The sequence below is a fragment of the Populus alba genome, chromosome 12 (assembly GCF_005239225.2).
Source record: "Populus alba chromosome 12, ASM523922v2, whole genome shotgun sequence".
Classification (NCBI taxonomy): Eukaryota; Viridiplantae; Streptophyta; class Magnoliopsida; order Malpighiales; family Salicaceae; genus Populus; species Populus alba.
Window position 1 is genome coordinate 14002757 of NC_133295.1, and position 26606 is coordinate 14029362.

A 26606-nucleotide genomic window follows, 5' to 3' on the forward strand; every position below is an offset into this window, starting at 1 on the left:
TATTTTATGATCTCATCTAACAATTTAATATAATATATTAAATCTAGATAAATTTTTTGATATGATATTAAAATTTTGTTAATTAAAAGATGAAAAGTTCAAATCTTATTATACCATTTTATCTTCTTATAAAAATTAATTATTTAAGGAAATTTATGTATATATATAAAAAAAAACAATATAAATTATATTTTAAAAACATCATACGCTATCGTATTCAACTTTGTCCATTCTCTCATCAATGAGAATTAATACGTTCTTCAGCTTTATACTCCTCTTGGCAGGCAACATTTTCCAGATGATGTTGGTAAGGAAAGGGTAGTTTTCGTCGGTAGGTAGTTTTCCGATAAAAAAAGAAGAAGAAATGCTTAATAGATCGCTGCTATCTTTAAAAAAATGAAAGCTGAGAAATAAAAAAGATATTACTTGCCAGAGAAGAGTCAAATGTTAAGAGTTTGTTCCAAGGATCACTGCATTGCATCAGTAGATGACAGCTACATGTTCAAACGGAGAAGAAGAAGACAGTACGGTCTCACAAGTTCTAAATCGTTTATACTCTTTTTTTTTTTTCTCTTTTTTTTTTTTAGCATTTACAAAAAATGAGGTATCTGTTGACCGTGGATCCCTTTGAACCCTCGCATTCATTCCTTCAAGGTTTAGCACTGACTATATGAAGTCACAGTGCTAGTTTTTTAATCAATGAAAACAAAAGGAGAGGCTCCATGCCTAGTAGAAAAAGAGTTACTTATATAAATTATGCAAGAGACTTGAACTCAGAATCTTTCCATATCTTAAGTCCTTTATTGCTTATGCTAGCAATTTAGGTTTCTACTCTCAAGCTTTGGGCGTGTACTCCTCCTGCCATTCCACCTTTTCTTCATGGGAACAGTAACTATAAATATATATATATATATATATATATATATATATATTTGTTTTCTCGCATATTTCTCTCTTCTCTTTATGTTTATCTCTCTTCTATGATGTAAATATTGGTAATGGCTCCTGAAATAGTCTAAAATTTGTCGCTATTCTTGGCCTATCAAAATCAAGTCTCCCTTGTTGAGATACAGGAAGGAGCAAACACGTTATTTAACTCAACGCCTAAGAAAACCAGCCAGTATATACATATATACTTGCAAGTTTAATAATTAGTCTTAAATTCTATATCCAAGCAGCAGCACAGCAAGAACTTTTTATGATGATAACGTAAATCATAATCTTGGCTAGCTAGTAGTGGCCTTAATCTTCAAATGATAGTGTCAAAAGGATAGCCGAAGTGGAAATCTAAATCAGATGGCTACTTTTGATTGTGGAATTTTGAGTGTGCTATCAGCTATGTTTCATAAACAAACCAATAAAAAAACAATTATCATAGGCAATAGAGAATGACACAGATATAACGTAGCAAGAGATAGGAGTATTGGGCTATGATGACATAACATCTAAAATTTGATTCTCATTTATTTTGAAACCATCTAATTCCTTGTCTTGCAACTTGATCTTTTCTTCTTCTTTTTTTTTTTTTTTTTTGAAGGAATCACATTGTCCGAGTATGCACAAGCGAGGAAGCAAAAAATCTTCCTAGCTAGGTAATTGCTGCAAGTTTCAGTATAATCAATACATTATGGTCTGAGCTTTTGATTGAAGGGCATCAATTCAATCCATCCAAAAACAATATATTAATTTTACATAATAATATTTTTTTTTCAGAATCCCTTTGTAAAAGCCTAATAAATTGAATGAGAGGATCCTACTAATGAATTTCATGAATCAATGATTGAGATTTCTTAAAATCTTTCTATAAAATTAGCATTGCTCCTTTTCATCTACTTTACTCGTTAAACTTTGATATTTCTTGAAATTGTTGTTTATACAATTTGACTAAAGAAAGAGCAAATGGCATGTTTCTTTCCCTCTTTCTATCACAATCTAAAAGCTTTTATGGATTGCAGAATCATTCATAAAAAATTGACAGTGAGACCTTACCTACCTACTTTCAAAAAGTTGAGATCCACCCCGAAATAGCATGTACTTGTCCCACTTAACATCCATCCACTGCACAAGTGCCAAGTAAAAAATGTTATGCATAGAAAGCTAAGGCTGAGTCACTCGAAACATTTGTGTTTTTTAGGACTATGATTCATAAAAAGGCAATCCTCACGTCACATGTAAGGGAGGATTGGAACTAGTTCCTAGTGAGCTCTTGTGGCAGCTTCTGTGTTGGCCTTTGATTCAAAAAAAAGAAAAGGACAAAGGAAAAGCTATTCTAATTTAGTTAGGGATGTAAGTGAATAGGTTCCAAGAGAAGCCTTCCTTTTCTTCTGGCCTAGTGCTGTCTACCACAACATCATAATAGTTGCAAGAAATCAAAAGCATGCGCGTGTTTGGAATGTGGATAAGATATCCCCACACATCTTTTCAAAATTTTCAGATTGTGGAGAACTCGTGAGAAAAATGTGCAAGAAAAAAATTCTTTCACTACGTAGTATGATCTATGTATATACAAAAATAAGTGATGATATCAAAATGTCCATGACCTGTTGGCTGCAGCAATCAAATCCCACTCTCTCTGCTGAAGTATCACTCTGTTTGGCAGCTCCATATCTGTAAAATGGGCATGTCGCGTTCCTAATAGCCTGCTTATTCAAGCTCTACTCCTTTCCAAGGAAAGCCTCTTTCTGAAATGTTCAGATAAAAGAACTGAAAACGAGGGCGACCATGTAAAGAAACTGTGCAAAATTTTCAGGAACTTCAGCAGGTAGCAAATGAAGAATTGGAGTGGGTCGTGGAAGCTTATGTACGCCGAAGCAACCAAATTTAAAATGTCATGGAACTGATGGTTTGGAGGCATCTGCTGCTTCCTTTGTGCTCTTACCAACTAGATCATAATTGATGGAAACCAGCTGAGGCAAATTCTGGAAATACAAGAAGCAATTCTTAATTCATAGTAAAAACTTAAACTTTAATAACACGAATAATTATTTATCACCACTTAATTATGCCATATAGTGTGTACTCAATACCCATAGATTCATGGGGAATGTCAAAACTCATTTGGCAGGAACGAAAAGGAAATTAATGAGAGCGCTTCTAAAACACCGTTATAGAACTCTCAACAGAAGAAATTTATGGGCCCGATGATACAAGGTGCAAGCATGTAGGGACATTCAAGAAGAATTCAAAGAATAAAAGAGAGATTATTTCAGTTTCATGCAACATCTAATTTTGTCGAATAATATCTAGCATGTCTCACCTTAAATGAGAAATTACTAAAAGAATACGTCATATCAAGAATTGGGGCGCCAACCTCTGCCAAGCTATCACATTCACCCCCCTGACATAAAACAGTAAAATCATAAGGTAATGCCCATGGAGCTGCAATGGTTGTATGAGGTCACCTACATCAAATTGAAATTACCTCAAAGTGAAATAATTCTTAAACCATTCTACAATGACAAATGATAAGTTTTAAGTACAAGTTCCCATCCGAAATAATTCCATTCTTTTGCATTAGGACAAGATGTTTCTAGAAATGAAGCTTTTGTTTGATTTGATAATTTAACATCCTCTCTAAATCAATTCCTGGCATTTTATTGCTTGGAAAATCAAAAAAGAAATAATAATGAAAATAATAGTTTTCTGAATCAAACAATAAAAGAGAATTTCAAAATCAGAATTGTTGTTGGCAGCTGGCATTGGTATAACTTAATGAGATTACAGCTCATTGGCCGATGAACTGAAAGCCATATGTGCAAAGAGATAGATGCAATATTCAACAGCAATATGTACTCACGTTATCATCATGTGTATTGCTGAATGAACCACTGCTGCATGTGTCTGTCAGGTCCTCAAAGTCACTGCCTCCATGCACATTTTCACCTTCTGGATTCCATATATACCGGCTCATAAAATAACTTGTGTCATGCGCTTCTCCTGATGGAATGAACATAGCCTGCAGCAAATAGGAGAACTTGCTGAGTGTTTAAGTATGACAGTAAATACTATCGAACAAAAAAAACCAAGACCTAATTTTTTAAAAAAATATCAAACTAAGACAACCTTTTGCCTTGCAAGCGTGTCCCAATTTATGTCTCTAAAGAAAGAATGTTTCTTAACCTGCCATAAAATTGACCTGTTTAATTTTCAAATCATTTATGCTTCTAAATAGGTCTCATCAGTCACCATAAAGAGTTCACCTCTCTAGCTCCTGTTGCTCCTAGCCGTTGAAGTGGATTTTCCGTCAACAATCTGAAAGTGAAGTAGAAAAATATTAATACTTTTCGAGTGAATTAACACTGAGGTAGAAATTTAATAACTTCTAAATTAAAAGAGGGCTTGGTATTATCAACAACATAATTTGCATGTGGTACCATTGGAATTGATTCCAATGCATGAAAGAGCTAATACATACAGAGAGAAGCAAATTTTCCTTGCTTATACTCATAGGAAACTCAAATAATCTTCTGAATGAAATCATATGCTTCAAATACCGTTACATTTTCAGACAAATAGCATTTATATCTTAGGATTTCACTCAATCTTACTTGTCAATCAAATCACGGGCATCGAAATTCATCTCCTCGGGAATCCTGGGCCAAGGAATATCTCTATTCATTATGTTGTCAAATATTTGCTGCAAGAGATATGGCCTATTAGTATGACATTAAGCTATTCGCATAAAATGTTCTGAAACTAAAAGGAAAAGTTTCCCCAAGGTCAACATATTCTTTCCAATTTAAGGATAAAAAAATACCCAAGAAAAATTAGAAAGCAAGCAATTTAAGATCTCTATGCTACATCCATCAAACATTCTTTGCACACATACAACTTCGTAGAGGAATAATTATATTAGAAATGGTAACTTATGACATCATACTACGCAGTGGTATATAAAAGGTACAGTCCATATTTCATGTTGACAAAAAAGGTACTGGCAAATGGTTACAGCACAATTAAAATGTTAGGAAAGTAACTACAACCAAGTTAGTAACTTAACCAATATGAACTATAACTCATAATAAATGTAATTATTAAAAAATTAAAAAAACCATCTTCAGTCTGCTAATAAAAATCATATAGAAGTTCAGGTTGAAACATTCAGATGACCTACCTGTGGAGTTTCTGCATTGAATGGAGGTATACCAACAAGCATCTCATAAAGAATAACACCCACAGACCACCAATCAGCAGTTGCACCTGCAAGGAGGTAATGTCCAATGATTGAAGAAATATAATAAAATAAATAAAACAGAACCATACATCATGTATGAACTATCAAAGTAACAAAAGATAATTGCTAACCATGCCCCATTCCAAGAAGTATCTCAGGTGCCAAATAATCAGGAGTTCCAACAACTGGATGCTTTTGACGCTCTTCACTCATGGATGAAGATTGACTTTTCAGTTCATCGTCATCATGAAAACCAGAACTGCTGACTAACGGAACAGACAAATCATCTGTACTGTTGATAAGACCAACTTTTGATAGCCCAAAATCTGTCAACTGTAGCAGAACAGATACTTTTGGTGTCAAAAAAACATTATGCCAAGTTCAAAAACATGACAACAAGTAGAAACAATTAAATGCTACATACAACATCTTTTAAAGCACGGTGAGAGTTTCTCATACATATAAAACCAATTAAACACTCTACTCCAAATAATAAAAACATTGTTTTTAATGTTTTGCAGTAAAATATAGAACTACAATTAAATATTCTAGAAAGCATTTGTTGAAAGTACAAAAAGAAGAATTATAGAAAAACAAACTGGTCAAATTGAATAACTATATGCAATAACGATCCAATGAAACTCAATTTACTGGATAATAATTGTATCCAAACTAAACAGATTTTAGTACTGGACCTAGCATGCAGAGAAATAGTTCTCATCTGGTCTACTGCATGCCTATTCTATCAAACTTACTATATACCACTAACCTTAATCCAAGACTCCAGTACATTATCCCTTGAAAACTAACATCGGTTATGACAGTATTCGGCAATTCCATTTTACTCTTTCAGATCAACTTGAAAATTTGTCCCACACTTCATCATGCCACAGAATAAAATTCTCGTTACCTTAGTTCTGTCCATGGATCTCTCGTTAGCAGTGACATACAGCTATTTTGGAAACCATACAGCAATCTTCTTATATTACAATCAAACAATCTTCCAGCATATATGGAACCTAAAACTTAATGGCACAATAAAATTCCGGAACAATATAGTTTTGCCAAAACATATAAGTTTTCAATACCCAGTTATGGTCCTAATGGAGTGTAAGTTCTGGGAGGTAGAATTCGTAGACAGGTCTTTATTCAGCATTTCTAAATAAAACAATGAACCAAAAAAGATTCTCTACATGCACGGTCATGGGTTTCTCTAATACAAAGATGGGAGAGCACACACATGTGCTTCGCATGAAGACAGACACAAAAGTCATTAGAAGATGTTTCCTTTTCGACCTAGGTGATAAGAAATAATAAAAGAACTGAAAATTTAAAAATATCAACCTTGATGTGACCATCATGACTAATCAACAAATTGTCAGGCTTCAAGTCTCTATGAATGACATTTGAAGAATGCAAATACTCCAAAGCAAGAACCTGGGAAATAGAAAACCAACTATTTGTACCATTTGTTAGAAAGTTATATCACTTGATATGTCAACGAAAAAAAGGCCACAGGAACAAGTACGCAAAAAAGCCCTTACAACTTCTGCAATATACATACGGGCCATGTCTTCATCCAAGCAGCCCAAGTTTCTCAATAAAGAGTACAGATCTCCACCGTTTAGATATTCCATGACCAGATACAGATTTTCCCTGCATGTGAAGGAGTAGAAAAATCGAACCTGTACAACCACATATACATTAGAGTGGCATGTTTACATGCAATACACCCATAAAATGGGCATATGAATTATGACGCATGCTCACCACAAAAGGATTGCTGACTGTTATGAGGATGTCACGCTCTTCCAAAATACTTTGAACTGCGTTTTTACGGATCATGTCAGCCTTCTTTAACACCTGGAACAAATATTCAGTATATAATCATTACATCAAGTCCACAGGCATTTAACTCTCACGAGCTTAGAAACAAGCATATCACTTACATGCGGGCTGGCATGCAGCAGTGAATAATTGTAATGGTAATTTGACAACAACTCAAATTAATTTCAGTATTCAATTTCAACAGCATAGCTGGGTTTTCCCAGAGAAGCAAGAGGCTGACGAGCAGAAGTGTGGTAAATCACCATTAGACTTCCTACAATGACCATTCATGTTCACAAAAAAATTGGAAAATCACAAAAATCCAAGATGGAAAATATTAACAAATTAAGCTCATATATGATCCCTATGTTATAATTCACTAAGTACGTGTCTTTCCAAATTGGTTAGGAGTGCAGATCTAATGATAAACAAAGGTAATAAAGAAAAAACGAAAGCGATTCAAGGGGAAAGGAAGAACCGGAGATACATGTGTTTTCTAAAGAGGAAAAGGATGAGAAATACAAAATAAGGGAATGAGAGAAATAAATAAAAAAAAAGATAGGCCCGCCAAAGATGAAAGCCCATTATATCAAACAGCAATGCAATTTGGTCTAGAAATCAATGTAGCTATAAAAGAAAAGAATATAGTACTTTATTCTTATAAAGCATTGCTATTCAGCCAGCTTCTCTCCACTGAAACCTTTTCTCCTGCAACTCTTTGCTGGAACAGCCTATCATCCAACCTTCCTTCTTGGTGGTGGAGAGTTATGCATGAATCAGACATATTACCATCCGTCCCTCTAACTTTCTATACCCTATCTAATCCCCATCCTCATCTTACATAAATTAGGTGCTTCAAAGATAGATGTATAAAAACCATGTGACTAAATAGACTTTTCATTGAACCAGAATTTGCAATGTTCTTGAAGGAAATGCGGGAATGCAATGCCTAGCCATATGATATCAATTCTACCTAGAGGACAAATAGTCAAATACACATGTTCAATCATAAAGATTAAGAAAGCATGTTCTATGCATTTATATATTTATGACAGCCATTTTCATGGTGTTGTTAGATGCTAACCTTTATAGCAAACAAATCACCGGTAGCTCTTTTTCTGGCAAGGAAAACCCTTCCAAATGCCCCTCTACTGATTGGTTTTATTATTTCAAAATCCTCTATAGAAGTTCGGTCTTTAGAAGACATATTAATAGGACTTGTACGCAAACTTCGAACTGCATCATTTTCCTCGGAACTATCTTCATCAGCCATATGATTTGATGGATCTGATTTCTCATCATCTATTTGTTTACAGAGAAGTACACATTTCTCCCTGTAGATTCAAAAATAATAATAATAAAATAGAAAATAAAGAAAGACACAATAAAATTTTCACTGGTGAAGCAATCGATAAACAACATTACGGTGATGGTTGTTATAGGTTATTTTTTACTGATTCCATTACTAAAATTATTTAATTAGTTTCTAAATTATCAAAAATAAATATACAAATCATTTCAAAAGATGCTAATGATAAGTAATTTAATCAATTGTTGAATGTGTCCCAAGAGATGACATTTTTTAAGAAATAAACACATGGGCATGAAAACAGCTATTGCAAATTTGTTTCTATGCATTAATTCTCCATCAATCTTTTTGAGGGCTCTTGAGTAATTAATAACTCAAAATCAGAAACAATTAACATAGTCCAAACAAAACAACAGCTAGAACACAAACAAAAGATGAAGCAACTAAGCTGAAAGTTGGGTTCTTTTAGTTATAGAATAAGATGCTCAGTTGAATTATTAAAAATAAAACCTCCTGAAAAGTTTCATATTGACAACAAGGCTAAAACTTGGAAACTGACTTACTGAAGTAATTTCTCTATGCGTCTTCCAAAAGTCTCTACAATGAGGGCATCCACCTTCCTATCCTGAATGGCATATTTTACGTCTTGTACAAGGTCCAGCATGCTCTGTAATGCACTATAGTTGCCACTTAGACTTGCAACAGAACGAGCAATATCCAGGAGCTTGCTTACCTGTCATGCAACAGTAAAATTAAGAAAATAAAAACAAAGAGCTCAATAGAATAACAACAGTTAGTCAAATGACCAAGTTCACTGAAATTTCATCATGTGCTAAATTTCCCAACCTAGAATGAAGCAATCTAGTACAGGAATCATTCATGCTGAAGTTAAGTGACTGAAACCTAAGTGTTCAGATTGACTTTCATTTAAAGACAGGTATATTTAACAGCAGGTGACATGAAATTATGACCTACTACTGCTTATGACACCAAAATTATCTGCATTTGCATTTTTTACTGGCTATTATTGAAGGAGAAATCAAAGGCATACAACTCAAGAAAGAGCACAACAATCGACTGCTCAAACATCCTAGAAATTAGTGAAGGATGCCATTGCAAAATACAGGTTAAAGAGACTAAAGTTACGGTCGTAAGAACATCAACGGGCTCTGTAGGCTGTATGCCCTAGACTATGACAAAAACAGTTGATTTAAATGCTTTCTTGTCATAACATGCATCCATAATGCAATTTACATCAAGGAAGGTTTTTTAATCAAGCATCAAGGAAACTGCAGAAAATCCAAATTGCCAAATTGTTGAAATCTTTATGGATAGGAAACTGCTTAAACCATGTTATGTAACTATTTTTTCAGTGTTGAGAAAGATAAATTCCTAAATGTATTTAATGGTTTATTTGTAAAACTACGTGGTAGGAACCAAGTAGTCAAATTTGAAATTTTGAATATATAGTAGTTGTAGAAAAAAATGGCAAAAAAAAAATAAATAAATAAAAGAACTACTAGCCTGGAAAGGATGGAACAAGCTTAAGCAAGAAGTTGAATGAGAATCTTTATTCCACTAAACTATTAAATGAGAAGGACAAAAAAGAGGAAGGCAAGTATTGAAAAAGATAACGGCAGGTACCAAACTGACAAAGATATCCAAAATAGGTTCGCAGGAAGATAAATCCTAAACCAAGGTGAATTATAAAGAACAAAAATTTAACACAATTACATACCTGATGGGAATTCTCAAGCTCTGCTATTGTCCTCTGTCCACTCAATAGCAATCCTATTTGGCTAGTCCTTGGCGTTAATAATGGTGTTCGTGGTGTCAAGCTTTCTCCTGATGAAGTTCTTTTGTCTACATCTGGTGTTAGAGTGGAACATGCTTCGCTTGAAATTCCTGGAAAAGCGCTGAGATCTTTCATCACAAAAGTATCAGGGACGACATCAAGCATCTCTTCAGAGCAGTGAGAAGAGAAGCTGTTTCGTTTTGTTGATAACCCATCTGATACTTCATGTATACCTGATGTAGGCAGTCTTTCAACCTCAGGACTTCCTCTTGGAGTATCACAGCCTTTTGGTGTGCTTTTTGGTGTGCTTTTTGGTGACCATGAGTCCAGTATCTTTTCGAGAGTTTCCGCAACTCTTTCAAGCCTTTCATTTACACCAAAGCCTTTCAAGTCACATCTGTCAGCAATAGTACAAATCAGAGAGTGTTCTTCTACATGTACAATCGGTATTTCAACCTCACAGATCCGGCATATCATGGAATTTTCATATGCAACATTGTGCTGTTCCCCCCAGAGTCCCCAAGAAACTCTTTTTGTTCCTGGGGATAGAGGATGCTCTGGTGTTTCAAGATTTTCAGAATAATCATCCTTATTGTGAATTGGTTCTGATTTATCCTTTGAAGATGTTTGAACAAGATCAGAACCCTTCCGGTTTTTCTCAGCAGCGGATGGAAGTTTTTTCCAAGATGACATCCTAAAACTACTTCCAGTTGAATCAAAACTTTTTGCCGTGCCAACCTCCAAAGTTTGATCTAGATGATCTTGCTTAATAACCTGACTGTCTTGTTCATGACTATGGAATTTCTTTCTCTGCTTCTCATTCGCTGTCTTCCAACCCACCAATGGACCACTAAAGTCCTGCTGCGCAATTTCTATAATCTGTTCTGGATAAACTCCAAGATCACTACATTGATGAATACCCAGAATTTTGTCTTCATCATAACCACTCTCCTTTTGAAACTGCACAAGCCTAGTGCATCGAGTGAGGATAAATAAAAGCCGAGTGTGTGCTTGTTTGACAATCCCCATTGGAAGCTCTTGACGTTTATCATCTAGGTTCAGGACGATACTCTCACATTTCTCCCAAAATTCATTAGATGACATCTTAGCACATTGTCGAGCTACAACCAATAAGTCCTCCAAACTCTCTCTCCATTCAGGGTGAGCATCCGGGGTCTTTTCAAGTATACCCACCAAATCCCCAGCAAATATACCTAAATCACAATCAACTTCCTCCTTTAACCTGATGAATTTCGTCTTGATTACCACCATAACTTCCTAGTATTGTCATGGATGAGATTTATTTTTATCAAACGATCAAAATTTCAAAGGAAGACAAATGGACAACAAATGAAAACAAAAACAAAGTAGCAAAAGAGAGCACAACGCCAATGTACCTCCATATGACCAAATGCGCGGGGCTTCCAAACTGGAAAAGGCCTAACTCCTTTGGAGTTAAGCTCATGAGAGAAGCTTTTAACGTCTGGCTTCTTCATCCTTCCACTTGTAAGACGCAATATAGCTTGAAAACGTGGAGACTGGATTTCCTTTGCAAAAAATGCTGCCTGATTGCCCTACCCCAAAAAGAAAAAACAAATTTCATTTAGCTAATCTACTTAACAATAACATGTACACAAACTTATTACACATGTCAAACTATAACTAACGAATTCATTACCTCCATTGCTGGATTGAGTTGCGAATGAGTTCTCCATGGTTTTGAATGACTCCACGAAACCTTTTCCCCTGCATTAAAAAATAATAACAAAAAAAGATTACGAGTACAATTGACATGATTTATGAAAAATAATTTTCACTTTGAATCATAATCTAAAAAATAGTTTATCATAAATAAATTATGATAAAAATGAGCAAAATGAAAAGTATATTTGACAAAAATAACTTCAAATAACTTACTTGAAGAATGAAGGTAACATAAGATCGAATAAATCATAGGTAAAAAATTGAACTTTTGATTAAATTTAAATCTTGACTCAGTTTTATAACAAATTTTTAATTTAAATAAAAATTACTTCAAATCAAACATATTTAGAGTTCATTTGCCATGACATAAGAAAAGTGATTTTTAACTTTGAATTATAATTGAAAAGCTGTTTTTCATAAATAAAATTCTATTTGATATGAATTTAAGTTAGTTTTTTTAACATTTGACTCATTAAAAAGCCATAAATATATTTAGTTATAAATAAATTTTGATTTAAATCAAAAATTTATTACAAAATTGAGTCAAAATCTAGATTAAAATAAAAGTTAAAATTCTTAACTTTGAACTTATGGATTCTAACTTATACTTTATCTATTCTTCAAAAAAGTTATTTTGAGTAACTTGAACCTAACATTCTTTCATTTTAACTTAATGTTGTCACAAGTTATTTATAAATGTATCACTTTTCTAAGTTTAAATTAGAAGTATGTTCGGTAAACATGACTTGAACCAACTTTTTTTTTAACAAGAGATATAGTCCCTGTTTAGTATTGAGGTAAAACATGTTTTTCGTCAAAATTTAATGTATTGTTTCTTTAAAATTAGTTTTTTTTTAGTATTTTTTATCGTTTTGATATACTGATATTAAAAATAAATTTTAAAAAATAAAAAAAATATATTATTTTAATTAATTTTCAAGTAAAAAAAACTTTTAAAAAATATTTATCACACTTTTAAATATCCTTGAAATATAAAATAGAATCCATTAATCAAAAGTTCAGGATTTTTATTTTTGAATGAGTTGAAGCTTTTTTAAAATTAGAAGTATATTTGGTAAAAATCACTTCAATCAACTTTTTTGAACAAAAGTTGTATTATAAGATAGAATTCACAAGGTCAAAAGTTAAAAAAATTAAGATTTTGTTTAATCAAAGTTTTGACTCAATTTTCTAACAATTTCTTTCATTTAAAGCAAGAATTATTTGTAACCAAACATATTGAAGAGTTTTTCACAAGTCAAAAGGTTAAAAATCAACTTAAATCAATCTATACAAATCATATCGAACATAACCTCATGCATTTTGTTTACATCAAAAATTAAAAAACAAGTCAAAAATAAGTTAAAAAATTCATACTTGAATATAACCTGTGCAAAACAACCAAAAATCCTCCTCTAGCAATCACAATACAGCTTAATCCCTTTATGAATCCAAGTTTGTTAGAGAAAAAACAGCAAGCGTGGGTCCCACACATGAAAAAAGTCATTCAAAATAAAAATTGATGTCTCAATTAATCATATATGAAAAAAAAAAAAAAAGTAATTAATTACCTCCAGCAAGCCTCGTTTCGACGTCAGTTTTATCCTCCTTATTATTAACCTGAGCGTTCTCTAAATACGACGGCGTACCAGCAGAAGACGAAAACCTAAGCGGAGAAGGAACCGGGAGGGATCGTGTTCTGATATGATTCAACCCGAGCGCTGACGCCATAATTATCGGCGAATTCTTGTCCGTTTTACAATTTCTCTCCTCCAATATCTCCTTACCGTCATTTCTACTATCGTAATATGTTTCGCTGCCGTCTTCATTGTTGATTGATTCGGTGTCGTGCAGTGGAGCGTCGGTTTTCTGGATTCGGCGGATTGGAATGGGAGGTATTTTTCGGAGTTTGAAAGAGGAAGGAGAGGAGGAGGGATTGAGAGTTGACGGAGAAGGAGACGGCATCGTTTTTGACGACGATGAAGGATCTTCGTGATCGTTTGTCGACATTGATGTAAATCGGTACTGATTGAATTGATCAGGTTCTTCATTGCATTGTGAGTGTAGAGTGAGAATGTTAGAGAGAGAAAGAGAGAGGATACAAAGAGAAAAAACATATGGATAGAGAGATGGGAGGGGTAGAGAGGAGAGGTTTTCGCGGGAAATGGAGCGTAGAGGGCGACACGACGATGACGGGAAGGTTCTGTTAATTTTCTGCTTCGAAACGTGCTTGCCGCAAAGTTTTTTTTGTAAATTTCAGTTTTCCCATTTATTAATGTTACACTATTGTCCTTATATTTTAAAAGTTTTCAATGTTGCTTTAATAGTTTTTTGAAAATTCTAGTGTTACTTTTAACCATTAAGTAATTTACCATTTATGTTCTGAGGGTTTTTTTGAAAATAACAGAGCTCAAAGAGTCAACTTGGAGGACACTGACAGGTGTGCAAGGAAAACATCCCGATAGATACCAAGTCAAGAATAAGGCATTTGCATCAAATTGTGTGCTGGAACAACATCCCCAGAATTTTTGACAAGGATATCAGACTCTCAGAGTGAGCTAAAGCAGGCCGAAGAACGCAGCAAGAGCTACAAGATAGCCTGAAGATAGAGACCAAGAACAATTAGAGGAATGTTGAAGAACAGAAACTGATGATGAGTTAAGCGAATGAGGTTTTAGACAAGTAAACGGAGAAATTAGAACAGGAACATACCACCAACAGAGTTCCCCAGAAAATGCACTGGTCACCGAAAACTTCAACTACAAAATCTATCAAGAATTCAGCCCGCATAAATTCAGTATATTCACTAACTTAGGCTAACATATTCTACAGAGTAAAATGAAAAAATTAAGCTGAAATGGAGTTAAAAGAAAATCAACATGATAAAATCAGTTTTCAGCTGCAGACCTGATTGTGTTTGCCTACAGTTAACCTCTGTGTAGTCGTCATGTTTAGATTACCAAAAGAAGGAAGGTGAACAGGAAAAAACATACATACAAGTCCACGGAGAGGGAACCCACATGATGCAATAAGAGTTGTAGAGAACATTTAATTTCTGGTCAGAGGATAACATTGATGAGGTCGGTACACCATGCCACCATCAATCTTTCTTAAGATTGTGGCAAGCAAAGCAATATTTTCAAGGATTTCCCAAAATACATTTACAGGTAAAAGCAAAGGAAATGATGCACTTCTTCATTTGCTCGCACGCCCACTAGCTACTTCTTTCCTGTTTTCTGTTTTTTCAAGCAATCTAGTTGTTGCAACAGTGTTCCTTCCTCTCTCTCCACTGATTTCCCGCTATCTTTCGAATTAAGATAAGGTATTAACAGCTAAGGTTTTGAAACTAAAATTGTACATTACACCTAATTCTAATCTTCCACCACCAGAATTATAAAAACCCTCTTCCTTTCCACTCTATGCGTCAAACACTTGTAGCCAGTAGCAATACAGGCCATTTTATACAAAAACTACTAAAATGGTGCCACAATTTATGTTCTTATTTTCACTTATTCTATCCTTTCTTCTTCATTGCCCCCCAACCCTAGCTCAGTCACCAGCTGCAGCCCCAGGACCACCTGGTCCAACCAATGTCACCAAAATACTAGAAAAAGGTGGTCAGTTCAGTGTGTTTATCCGGCTTTTCAAAGCCACTCGAGAGGATGTCACATTGAATGGCCAGCTCAACAACACAAACAATGCTATAACCATCTTCGCACCTAGTGACAACGCCTTTTCGAGCCTGAAATCAGGCACCCTCAACTCCCTAAACGATCAAGAAAAGGCTGAGTTAGTGCAGTTTCACATTATCCCACAATATCTATCAAGTTCCCAGTTCCAGACAGTGAGCAACCCTTTGACCACACAGGCAGGATCAGGTGGCAGGTTAGAGCTTAATGTAACCACCACAGGGAACTCAGTGAATATAACCACAGGACTTACCAATACAAGCGTATCTGGCACTATATACACTGATAACCAGCTAGCTGTTTATCAGGTTGACAAGGTGCTCCTTCCTGTTGATATTTTTACACCTAAACCTCCTACTCCAGCACCAGCACCTGAAAAACCAAAGAAGAGGTCTAAAGCTGCAGAGAGTCCAGATGCTCCTGAGGATAATTCTGGAGCAGTAAGCTTAACTGTTCTTAATGATGTTGTGTTCTTCGGAGTGGGCATTGTTGCAGCAATATTTTCTTTGTGACACAGAAGGTCTTCATGAGTTTGTTGCAGGGATTGCTCTCTTTTTCAAGTGGGCTATGATTTTGCAGAGTCGGATCGAATCCGACGAGTGGTGTGAATAATTGTTGTTTTCGTCAGTCCCTTTGTACCATTCTGTTTCATGTTCAAGATTGAATTTTGAGGGTTTTTTTTTTTTGTATTTCCTTTTCTTGGTTTCTTTGTAGTCCTGTTTTTTCATTTACAGATTTCATGTATTTTGGAATCTTGTAACATTTTCAAAAATCAAGGTTATGTATCAATTGTTCTTGCTCAAATGTTTTTCCCTCCTAAAGCAGCCAACAGTACAAACCAAACCACAATACCTCCATTGAGCACACAGCAGCAGATGAATATCTAAAATCTGACAAAAATCCAGCATTTCGTTTTTTTTCCCTCATATTTATTGCTTCACATTGCAGATATGAAACCAAGAAACACTGCAGGGCCAAGAGGTGCCATAAAAGAACTCCTTCACGAATTTTGACTCTCCATAATTTTCCATTACCTGATACCAAGTGTGTTTGGCATCTTGATCAGAACAGTCCTTCGCATTTAGATCTTTAAACGAAACACAATCTGCTCTTGAACCAAATGGAGAGGCAAGTAAAACTAAACATAGAAGGACAAAAACAAAGGTCTTCTTCATGATCTTGTGAGAAATCTTCTGATTCTAAGTAAAAAGAAATACAGAATAATGGATGGATTGATGGATTTATCACAATGTTCAACTTCTTGATGGTGAGAATTGTGGATCTTGATTGTTATTTATGGCCTGCTTATCTTTGATTATATTATCTAACAAGGGCTATATGCAACTACTGATAGAGATAGACACAATAAGAAAAGAAAAAATCATGTATTTCCCATTAAAAGATCACAAAAAATCTCTAATCTATTTAAAAAAAGGTCACTGGTTACTGTACAGAAAAGATTAGAAATACGCATCAACTTGATGACAGAGAGCCAAAGTTACCAGCATCCAGTTCCCTGATGACAGCCCCAGGACAAAGCTCTTTAAGCATAGCTAGCCACTTTGGATTCCGGAGTCAGAGATAGGATCTCTCATTCCCTACAGCAGAGAGATCAATCAGTAGCATATTCACAGCATTTCAATCTGACTATCAAGCTGTGCTAGGAAAGAAAGGAAAGGAAAAACACAAATTTGTAGTTTTTTTCATTTTACCTGTATGATTAGAACCTTTTCTTTGAAGCCTTCCAAAAGATAATTAAGAGCAAGTGAAAGATTGAAATATACTTTCCAGCATCACCAAGACACCATGATCGTTGGACTTTTGTGTGTTAAGCACATGAAGTTTCTCTCTCCTGGAACACTATTAGGTTCCTGAAGAAATTACTGCCTGCTATGAGTGTTTCAGGCTGAACAAACTTAAAGAACAGCAGTGTCTCCACTACCATCAACCGGATACTGAAATTAAGATAAATAAATTAACAAAAGCTAAAACAGGAATCCTCGTTAAAGTTTCTTCCATAACATCTGTCATCTCCCGTAAGTGATACTCTAATTATATTTTGATTTTATATGATTTTGATATGTTTTTTGTGATTAAATATGGTTTAAGGAAGCCTCTATGATGTTTTCTTTAAGTATTTATAAGATAGAAAGATAAAATTTGATTATTGAAGATAGCTAAAGATTAGATAAATCATCTTAACGTGTCATTTACTACTCTTTTTATATAAAAAAAAAAATAGTTTTGCTTAGACCATCCTTTCAAGCCCATACATGCAGCTTCATTCTCTTAGCTTTTCACTTTCTGTTTTTTTTTTTTTTTTTTTAAGTTTTAAAATAGAATCCTATTTAAATAGAATATTTACAATGATATTTTAAAAATAATTTAATTATGCCATACTTTCCAAACAAGATTGAGATTTATTTTTTCATAAAGTCATATAAGAATTATAGATACATGTTGTTTTTGTTTATTTTTATTGAAACTTTTTTTTTAGATATGATATGTTCTTATTTAAAATCTTATATTATTAATATAAAAAAAAGCCATGTTTTTTGCCAAAATAAAACGGAAATAAATGAATAAGGAAAGGGAAGTTTTGGGTAAACAAATGCATTTTTTCTCTTGAATTTAAATCATTGAGATTCTTAAAATTATTTATTTAGATTTTCAATAAAAACAGGATTTTAAATGATCTAGCGGAATCATTGTTTTTTTACTAATAAACAGGGGGTGATTTTGCTGTTATTTCGAGATGATAGAACAAACTAAAGAATAGTTATGAATATGTTTTGTTAGAAATCTTTTGAACTTAAATCAAAATTAACTTTTAGTTTTTTACTAGTTAATTCTTATTCATTCTACCTCTATTATTTAAAGAAATATATTTAAGTCTTTTTTCTACCAAATATAATTATAGTATAAATGTTTTTTTAAGGGGAATTTGCTTAGTTACTTGTTTAGGATGATGGATTGAGTTGAGAGATGAAAACGGAAGACATGTATGCCATCTCATCTCTCCCTTCATTCAACCGATACTATGAACGGTGTTTCCATATTTGTAAAATACTCTCGATATTTTCCTTGCCGAGCCAAGCACTTACGATGGATTTCAATATGTCATCTGTTGTCGAATATCTGTTTTACGTAATCCTCTGATAAAAAGCAAGCCCGCTCATCTCCATCCGAGCTAACCCTAGAGGATTTCGGTGCTTGATTTTGAGAAAAGGGGCAAGAAAAGTATAATTCGGGAGTCTAACGCAGTTGCTAGGGATGACAATATTTGCATAACCAAGAAGCTGCAAGGCAGTTAGGACATGAACTAAAACACCATATTCTTAACTGGAAATGGCGCTACAGATCCACCCATCCCTATCTTCTTCTCTCTTCAAAAAACCCTCCCATCGTCTCCTTCTCTTGCCATTAAGAAAACGCACCAAACTCAAAATCAAAGCCAAAAACCCCACCAGTAATCCAACCGCACCTAATAAAAAACCCACCGCAGTCTCGCCTGGTCGAGGGTTTGGCTCACAATCATCTACAGCAGCAACTTCAAGCAAAACAAGTGGGAGTTGGAGTAAAAAGAAACGAAAACGTAATAGAAGAGGGAGAGCATCGATAGCTTGGAGGACTCCAGTTGAGAAGCCAGGATTTACAAGACAAGAATACGAGGCTACATTTAAAGAAATGAGTAGAAATGAGAATGCTTTTATTCTTGCTTGGTTAGGACTTGGTGGGATCATTCTTGTGGAGGACCTTGTGTGCTTGCTGCTTCAGGTATGTCAAGAAAAAAAATTAAGATTTTAGTTTTTGAGTTCTGTTAAATTTTGATGAACTGAAAGATGACAGAAATGTTATATTTTGCTTAAAAGCTTTGCAGAATTTCGAGATTAGATTAGATTTTGTCGTGAATTGGGTCTAATTAATTGAATTCTCAGATTTGGAAATTAACCTCGTATTTCAATTTTCTGGAAAATTAGAGTTGGAAAAAAGAAAATTAAAATTTATTATTTAAGTTTCTAGAATTTTTTTAGTTTCTAGAATTTGTACTAAGTTTGAAAAATATATTTTAAATGTTCTCCATGGTTTTTTTTTACAAGTTTTTCACTTTTTTTTAATAAAGAAACTTCAACAATAATACATTTTTTATATACAAGCACTTTTTAACAATATAAAAATTATTTTTATTTTCATATTTAGTTAGTATCATAAATTCATTTTTATTATGAATGTAAAATGAAGATTTTTGTTTGGTTAGTAATATAATTCATGATAGTTTTTAATTTGAATGAGATGAAATTAATATTCTACAATTAGATTATCACAAATAAATAAAAAATACTAAGATGACTATTATATATTATAAATTTTATTTTTTATAAAAAAAAATACTTCGGCAATGCATAACTACTAGTTCATAACCAAATGATGATGCTAGTCCTCCATAAAAGGGGAGCCTTTAGGGTGAAGGGAATTTATTTCTTTGACAAAGAAGCTTGTTTTGCATCGACTTCTTTAATTGCTGCCTCAGCATGCAATTATGGCTTCACGAGTTTGTTTCCCTACGGTTGACAGTAATATATATATTGGTTAATTGGGCTCTTCAACTTTAAAAATAGTTTTACATCACTCTACTCTCTATTAATAGTCTAACATTACTATTGACAAGCGGTTATGTAAAGGTATAGAGTTCACTTTTGCAAATGACTATTTTGTTTTTATATTTAGTCATTAATTACTCTTATTATTTATGAATATCAACCCTTAATTAACTCCTATAGAAAATAATAATAATAATAATAATAATAACAATAACTCAGCAATATTTTCCTTCAACAGGCATGCTGCCAGAAGAATGGGATAAATTTGTAGTGAAGAGTCTTTACCCATCTTTCTTCCCTATAGTTGGCTTGTTTGTGGCGGGAACGGTTGCATGTGGAGTTTTGAAGAATCTGCAGAATGAGAATGTTGAAGACCTAATAGATAGATTTAGAAAAAAATAATTATTTTTAATATATTTTTAAATAAAAAAAAATTTGAAAAATAATTACTATTCAGATTTGAATTGTAAAATTTAATTATCATTTCCCCATGTTATATAGTGTTGCCAGCATTATGAATCAATGAAAGTACTATTTTCAAAGGTTGACTTGTTGTTGGTTCCGTTTGGACCGGCTTCTGATTGATTACTGATTCTTTACAGCCGGCCATGACTTTGGCGGTCCGACTGAGAGGTCTCGGCATTACAAGATATCAGAAAATGCTAGAAATTTAAAATATTGTTTACCTTCAAAAACAGGCATATGGAAATTAAAGTTTCTCCGATTCTAAAAACAATGGTACTAAACGGTAGAGAGAACTCTTGAGCTGAAAAGTTTTAAATATCAATAATCTTAATAATCAATCTTCGATTGAAACTAACCTACAAAATTGTTTAAATAATAGCTAAAACTGATCAATTTAATTAAATTAAACCAAATAAAGTTTTTATCATAAAGTTTATTTGATGTTTATAGGTTTTCTTAGGCTTAACCTTAATATTGATATTGAATGAATAAAAAAAAACTAAGAAAAATATAGAAAATCATAATAATACTAAATTGAAAGATTATTCTTTTAAAATAGAAAAACTAAAAAAGTTTAATAATATTGAATAAAAGAAGTAAAATTCTTAAATTGAATGGAAAAAATAGAAATAACTAAGAGAGATATTTATTTTTCTAAAAAACTCATGTATGAGAATGTTTATATCTCCCTTCTTAGTCTCAATAAATCATCAAGGAAACAAGGTTGTGCATGAGGATCAATTCTAGCTTATAGAGATAGTTTCTTCATTGCAGTAAAGATCAATTAGTACTATATAGCAGTAAAAGGGGAAATTAAGATCAATTCAAGTTGAAGGCAATAAAGGGAATTAGGTGAAATTTATGAACTGGGAATTCCATACTATGATTATGGTTCAATTAATTTTGCATATACAATCTACCAGTCGGGGCTAATATCGTTGCAGTGTGCTCATGATTAAAGATTATATGTAGACATGCTTGGGCTACATGATGATGGCCCTATTCTGTTCTCCTTCTTGCACCGAAGATTTATGCAGTAGATACTGTAAGAACGTCATGAATCTCGACAGCTCTGTAATAGGTACGCGAAGATCATGCATCTGGTGTCCCTCGAGTAGATCTCAGGGGAATCCTTAATGGGCCATCGAATCATTAGTTCTCTGCGTATCAGTTGGTTTCAGATTTTCAATCCTTAATTGCTAGCTCTCTTTGTGTCACTTCTTCAACAAATTTGTGTGAAAAATAGATGACATGATCCTCGGAGGCCCCTCCCCTCCCACTCTCCTAATTATTACCTGCCCTTCCTTTACACCACCTTTCATTTTAATGCTATAATCAATTTGCACCAAAGTTCTTTATGGCTTTTCTCCATTTCTTTTCCCTTCTTTTTATCGGTTGTTTAGAATTTATTGCATGGAAATCAAAAGAGCTGGACTATGATATGGACAGCCTTCAGGGAATTTGTTTTCTTTTCTCTTTTCCTTTTCCTTTTCCTTCTTTTTTGATCGTCATTTATTCCTTTATAGTGATATTGACAGTGACATGCTTGTTTTTAGCTAATATTACAGGATGTAGGGAAAGGGAGAGATGGTCACTACAAGCTTGCCCTCGACCTCAAGATTTAGAACAAGCAGCTAGCTGCTGTTAACATCATTGCCCTCTTTCTGGCGTGGTTCAGAATACAGCTAATTTCGAAGCAATGTTGCAACAGCAGGATGATGAACTCGTAGGCAGTGCAGTATTTAGCTCCTCGTTTAGGTAAGAATCAGCTTGATTAGTTGACAGATGAATTAAACACAGCGCAAGTCAAGAAAACAATTTGTAGACATGCTAAAAACTGCCAAGGAAACTGCTATTGAACCTCACTCATACTTGATAAATGTGATAAAGATGTGATTACTCAATCTTTGGAGGACTGCAGCCACCCAAAGTCAGCCGTGTCTGTCTCGTCTGCCCCTTCTGAACCGTTCATGACCCACATACATTAGTGGGTTCTATTGGAGCGGGCGGCGCCACTAACACCGGTTTAGTGCCTGCTTGTGCGTTTGTCTACGTTTCAGGCCAAAAGGCATCATTTTTTATATTTTGTGGTTTGAAAGAAGCTTTCTCACGTAAACAATGACGTCGTGTCAAAGAGCTTGAAATCTGAACAGTAGATCTCGAGTTCAAGTCAGGGTGTATATTTCTTATAAAAACTTGAGACTACCGGAGTTTTACTCACTCACTTAAAACCATAAAAATACAATTTTAGAAAGTGAGGTTTCTTCAAATTCAAAAAAAAAAAAATGGATCGTAATCCTTATTGTACAGTCCAGCACTCAACAAATCATAGCGATCACCATTGGCATAGATACAATCCTTGAAGTAGTCCAATGCTCGTTAAAGCATGCTGATGAACTAATAGGAATGTGTAATTAGATCTCAGGATGCTTTGCCTAGGCCTGGTTTTATATATATATATATATATATATATATAAAATAGATTATGGGAGACAGGAGGCATGACTTTTGTGCTTGTAGGTCAAAGATCAGGGTTCAGGCGCGGCAACTACTTTTCCACCGCTGCCTGAGTGCTGACTTGTAGATATTGATGAGTGTTGCCATCGCTAGCTAATTATGTTTCAAGGAATCTGATTAACATAAAATTTTCTTTTGATAATTAGGATAAAGATGGTGTTTTGCTAAATATTTTATTTCTTCTTTTGTGCTTTAGCATGACTTTATTATCGAACCTTACCTACTCTTAGAAGCTACAAATCCCCACCGAAGTCAAAGTAACTTGTTTCATTTCAAAGAAAAAGATTTGTTTTTTTTCCTGCAAATTGATGGCACTTCAAACCAAAGCCAGCTGGTTCCCAAGATTGAACCTTGTTGCTGCTTTGTCTAGCTATTAAAAAAATGGTGAATTGAACATAGGAATGACAGGCCCAGACTAGGGGTGAGCATTTCCGGTTCGGTCCGGTTTTTCTCTAAAAAACTAACCAAAATTAAATTTTAAAAAGCTTAAAAATTCAAACCGGAGCCGAACCGGATCTGGTTCAAACCGGATGGTTTCGGTTCGGTTCGGTTCGGTTTTTTTAACAGAAAAACCGAAAAACCTGTATTATTGTTTTTTTGGGCTTTTTAAGGCTTTTTTGGGCTTTTAAGGCCTTTTTGGGCTTTTAAGGCCTTTTTGGGCTTTCTAATGGGTTTATAATTAATGTCAATATTTTCTATTTTTGTTACAAAATTCTATAATAATATATTTAATATTTTTGTCACTAAATTTTCATTTATATTAAATTATTAGTGCTAATATTGTGTTTAATATGTTGCAAGTCTTTCTAATATTTATGTTTTAGAGTTTGGACTCCTCATGCATCAAAGTTTAAATAATACACACACCAAATTAAAATTAAAATTACAAAGCATTGCCTTCAAAAGGGCTTAAAAAAAAAACAACAAATAACATTGTCATAAAAAAATAAAATACTTCATGCAAAAAATATAAATCTTTAGTGTGCACATCATCTCAATCAAAAAGCACATCAAGATGACAAGAACATTGCACTTTGATTCCGTAATACCATTGACATCAAAACCTGAAAATCAAGATCTAAAATTATAACATGATAAAATAAATTAGAATATGTAAAAATAAAAAAGTAGTATTTTACCATCAAAGTAACTTTTGAATTAATTATCATCCGTTACTAAATGTAACTTTCCACTAAATTCTACAAAATAAAAAATTAGACATGTTAGATGATTGCAAACAATTTAATTAATAAATAACAAAATAAAAGGTGCAAGTTTCTAAAATAAATTACCTGACTCAAGGTTTTCGTAGGTTTCAAGATCATTTATCAAGCTTCTAATATCAGTTGGAATTGATCCATGATGCAACCAATTTTGACAACAAATGAGTGCTTGAACAGTTGCTGGAGATAAGGAACTTCGAAAGTGATCAAGTACACGACCACCTGTACTAAATTCTGATTCAGAAGCCACTATAATTATAATTACAAACTCAGTATATATATATATATATATATATATATATAAACTCAATATATACAAACTCAACATGTATATATAATTACAATATACAAACTCACAGCATATATATATCAAGCATTACAACATAATATAATCTCAGGATATATATATATATATATATATATATATATATATATATATATATAATTTCTCTTATTTTATATATATAATCTCAGGATCATCAATTAATTTCTCTTATTTGAGATGGATCATAATTTATCTTGACTCTCATTTTCCGATTAAGTTTAATATTCTTTCTGCTAAAATCTATGATTTTGTGACGACTAAAGAAACACATACATCACAAGGTTCATGGGATACGCAACTTGAATGAAAAGAGCAAACAGCTACCCTTGGAAAGACGAAGAGCATACGGGACAATAAGAGTCTTGATACGACGAATGACAGAGTGTTTTATCTATTGCCTTTGAAATATGTTACCACCATATCTCAACGAATCTCTTTCAAGGATGGAAACTTTGTGGATATATATATAAGTTTGTAATCGATCATCAATATCTTCCACATCAAGAGATTTGTAACTATATGTACAGACAAATATGTATCAAGAACTTTTGCAAATAGTATATACAGACAAAAATTCTCACATTGTAGCCTTAAGGGCCAAGGCAGTTTTAGAGATTTCTATATTTGGTACGAGACTACGAGTGATTCAAATCAAAGGGGGGTACAATCGGAGAACATATTAAAATAAGAACAAAAGTAAAAAAAAAAAAAAATTCTACTCAACCTTTTACTGTGTAGCTGGAGATGGATGGAGATGGAGAATTGAAGATGGTGGGGGCTGATCTGATTGTGGTCCAGTAGATGGAGATGGATTAATTTCAATTTGAAATTGTGGTGAATTTGTGAGACTGTGAGTTGAGGGAGCTGGGAGCGGCTCAGGAGAAGGAGAAGAACAAGGACGGCTGAAGTATCAAGTAGAGATGCTAGGGTTAAAAAAACTGACGTGATTTTTTTTGTATTTATAGTACCCCTCAAACCGAACCGGTTCGGTTCGGTTGGGGTTTTTCCGGTTCTGGTTTCTGAAACCGATACCGAACCGAACCGAACATTTTTGGAAAAAAAATAATCGGTTTCATCGGTTTTTTTTTTCGGTTCGGTTTTTTCGGGTTTTTTTTTCTCGGTTTTTTCGGTTTATTCGGTTTTTCGGTTTTTTTGCTCACCCCTAGCCCAGGCTACTCCTTTGGTGTAGACCTTGGAGTAGTTAATTAAATAATTCTTGTGTGAGGTTTTTTACATGATTAAGTTTGGTAGCTTAGTGGGATTGTTTTAAAATTTTATTTTTTATTTGAAAATATATTAATATATTTTTTAAAAAAATAATTTTAATATCATTATATTAAAATTTATAAAAAAATACTAAAAAATATCTAATTAATTCTTTTAAAAGTGAAACACAATTTTTAAAATGCATCTTGAAGTATACTTTCAAACACTTACAAAAATTAATTTCTAAAATTTTGCATGGCGTTTGCTTAGAGATCAAGATAACATATTTTCATGTATTTTTTATTTTAAAAATAATAAAATTTACTTTAAAATTTTTCAGGATAAATTTATTCTATATATGTGTATATATATATATATATATCCTTATTTTAAACAAAAAAATCGCTTTTTTTTTAATCATGAGAAGATAAGAAACCTTGTCAAACGCTTGAGCATCAATTTTTAGGCTCCACTTATGGTGGTGGTGCTCTGTTTAGTTTTAAATGAAAAAAATAAAATAAAATAAAGCGTTAACTATTTAGATTTAGAGAAATGTTACGTGTTGAGACTTTGACCTATCTTAACCGTCCGTGACACAAACACATATTTGTTTTTTGGAAAAATATAAAATCTATTTTTTAAGTATTTTTTAAAAAATTTAATGTTTTGATGTTAAAAATAAAATAATATATATTTTAACATACTTTTATAAAAACAAAAAAAATTTGACAATCACTTTCGCAAATATGCATTTAAATTTCTATTTAGAATT

General features: G+C 33.3%; 3 protein-coding genes and 1 long non-coding RNA gene across 7 annotated transcripts; 2 read left to right on the forward strand and 2 right to left on the reverse strand.

Annotated features, from left to right (window-relative positions):
* Positions 1-271: 271 nt before the first annotated feature.
* On the reverse strand, positions 272-14844 carry LOC118060603 (probable serine/threonine protein kinase IRE). Of its 4 annotated transcripts, none has more exons than XR_012171320.1 (21): positions 14716-14844; positions 14521-14576; positions 13380-14407; positions 11783-11850; positions 11502-11678; positions 10048-11382; positions 8873-9042; positions 8085-8334; positions 6944-7036; positions 6718-6858; positions 6518-6610; positions 5305-5506; positions 5114-5199; positions 4548-4636; positions 4200-4251; positions 4063-4119; positions 3797-3955; positions 3257-3337; positions 2541-2918; positions 1990-2058; positions 272-1599 (listed from the first exon to the last, which is right to left on the reverse strand). XR_012171320.1 is itself a non-coding variant. In XM_073412826.1 (19 exons), the coding sequence occupies exons 3-19, from the start codon at positions 13816-13818 to the stop codon at positions 2829-2831; spliced, it is 3582 nt and encodes a 1193-aa protein (XP_073268927.1). In that variant the 5' UTR covers positions 13819-14407; positions 14521-14576; positions 14716-14844; the 3' UTR covers positions 2461-2828. The 4 variants fall into 4 exon arrangements, 1 of the variants encoding a protein (XP_073268927.1); XR_012171319.1 differs by having other exon boundaries at positions 273-1599; positions 1994-2058; XR_004689467.2 differs by lacking the exon at positions 272-1599 and having other exon boundaries at positions 1834-2058.
* A 371-nt stretch (positions 14845-15215) lies between these two features.
* LOC118060604 (fasciclin-like arabinogalactan protein 12) lies at positions 15216-16182 on the forward strand. Its single transcript, XM_035073838.2, has one exon. The coding sequence runs from the start codon at positions 15287-15289 to the stop codon at positions 16007-16009; it is 723 nt and encodes a 240-aa protein (XP_034929729.1). The 5' UTR covers positions 15216-15286; the 3' UTR covers positions 16010-16182.
* Positions 16183-16866: 684 nt separating this feature from the next.
* On the reverse strand, positions 16867-17611 carry LOC140956219 (uncharacterized). The gene is made up of 2 exons (XR_012171360.1): positions 17210-17611; positions 16867-17095 (listed from the first exon to the last, which is right to left on the reverse strand). It is a non-coding gene; the product is annotated as an uncharacterized lncRNA (long non-coding RNA).
* An 866-nt stretch (positions 17612-18477) lies between these two features.
* On the forward strand, positions 18478-20603 carry LOC118060583 (protein LPA2). The gene is made up of 2 exons (XM_035073816.2): positions 18478-19274; positions 20318-20603. The coding sequence occupies exons 1-2, from the start codon at positions 18846-18848 to the stop codon at positions 20498-20500; spliced, it is 612 nt and encodes a 203-aa protein (XP_034929707.1). The 5' UTR covers positions 18478-18845; the 3' UTR covers positions 20501-20603.
* Positions 20604-26606: the final 6003 nt, after the last annotated feature.

Coding starts and splice junctions, on each gene's coding strand:
- LOC118060603 (XM_073412826.1), bottom strand. CDS start 13,818: ATGTCGACAAACGATCACGAAGATCCTTCATCGTCGTCAAAAACGATG. Junction 4,252..4,547: donor GCCCGTGATTTGATTGACAA/GTAAGATTGAGT, acceptor CTTCACTTTCAG/ATTGTTGACGGAAAATCCAC. Junction 3,956..4,062: donor ACACGCTTGCAAGGCAAAAG/GTTGTCTTAGTT, acceptor TATTTGCTGCAG/GCTATGTTCATTCCATCAGG.
- LOC118060604 (XM_035073838.2), top strand. CDS start 15,287: ATGGTGCCACAATTTATGTTCTTATTTTCACTTATTCTATCCTTTCTT.
- LOC118060583 (XM_035073816.2), top strand. CDS start 18,846: ATGGCGCTACAGATCCACCCATCCCTATCTTCTTCTCTCTTCAAAAAA. Junction 19,275..20,317: donor TTGTGTGCTTGCTGCTTCAG/GTATGTCAAGAA, acceptor ACAATAACTCAG/CAATATTTTCCTTCAACAGG.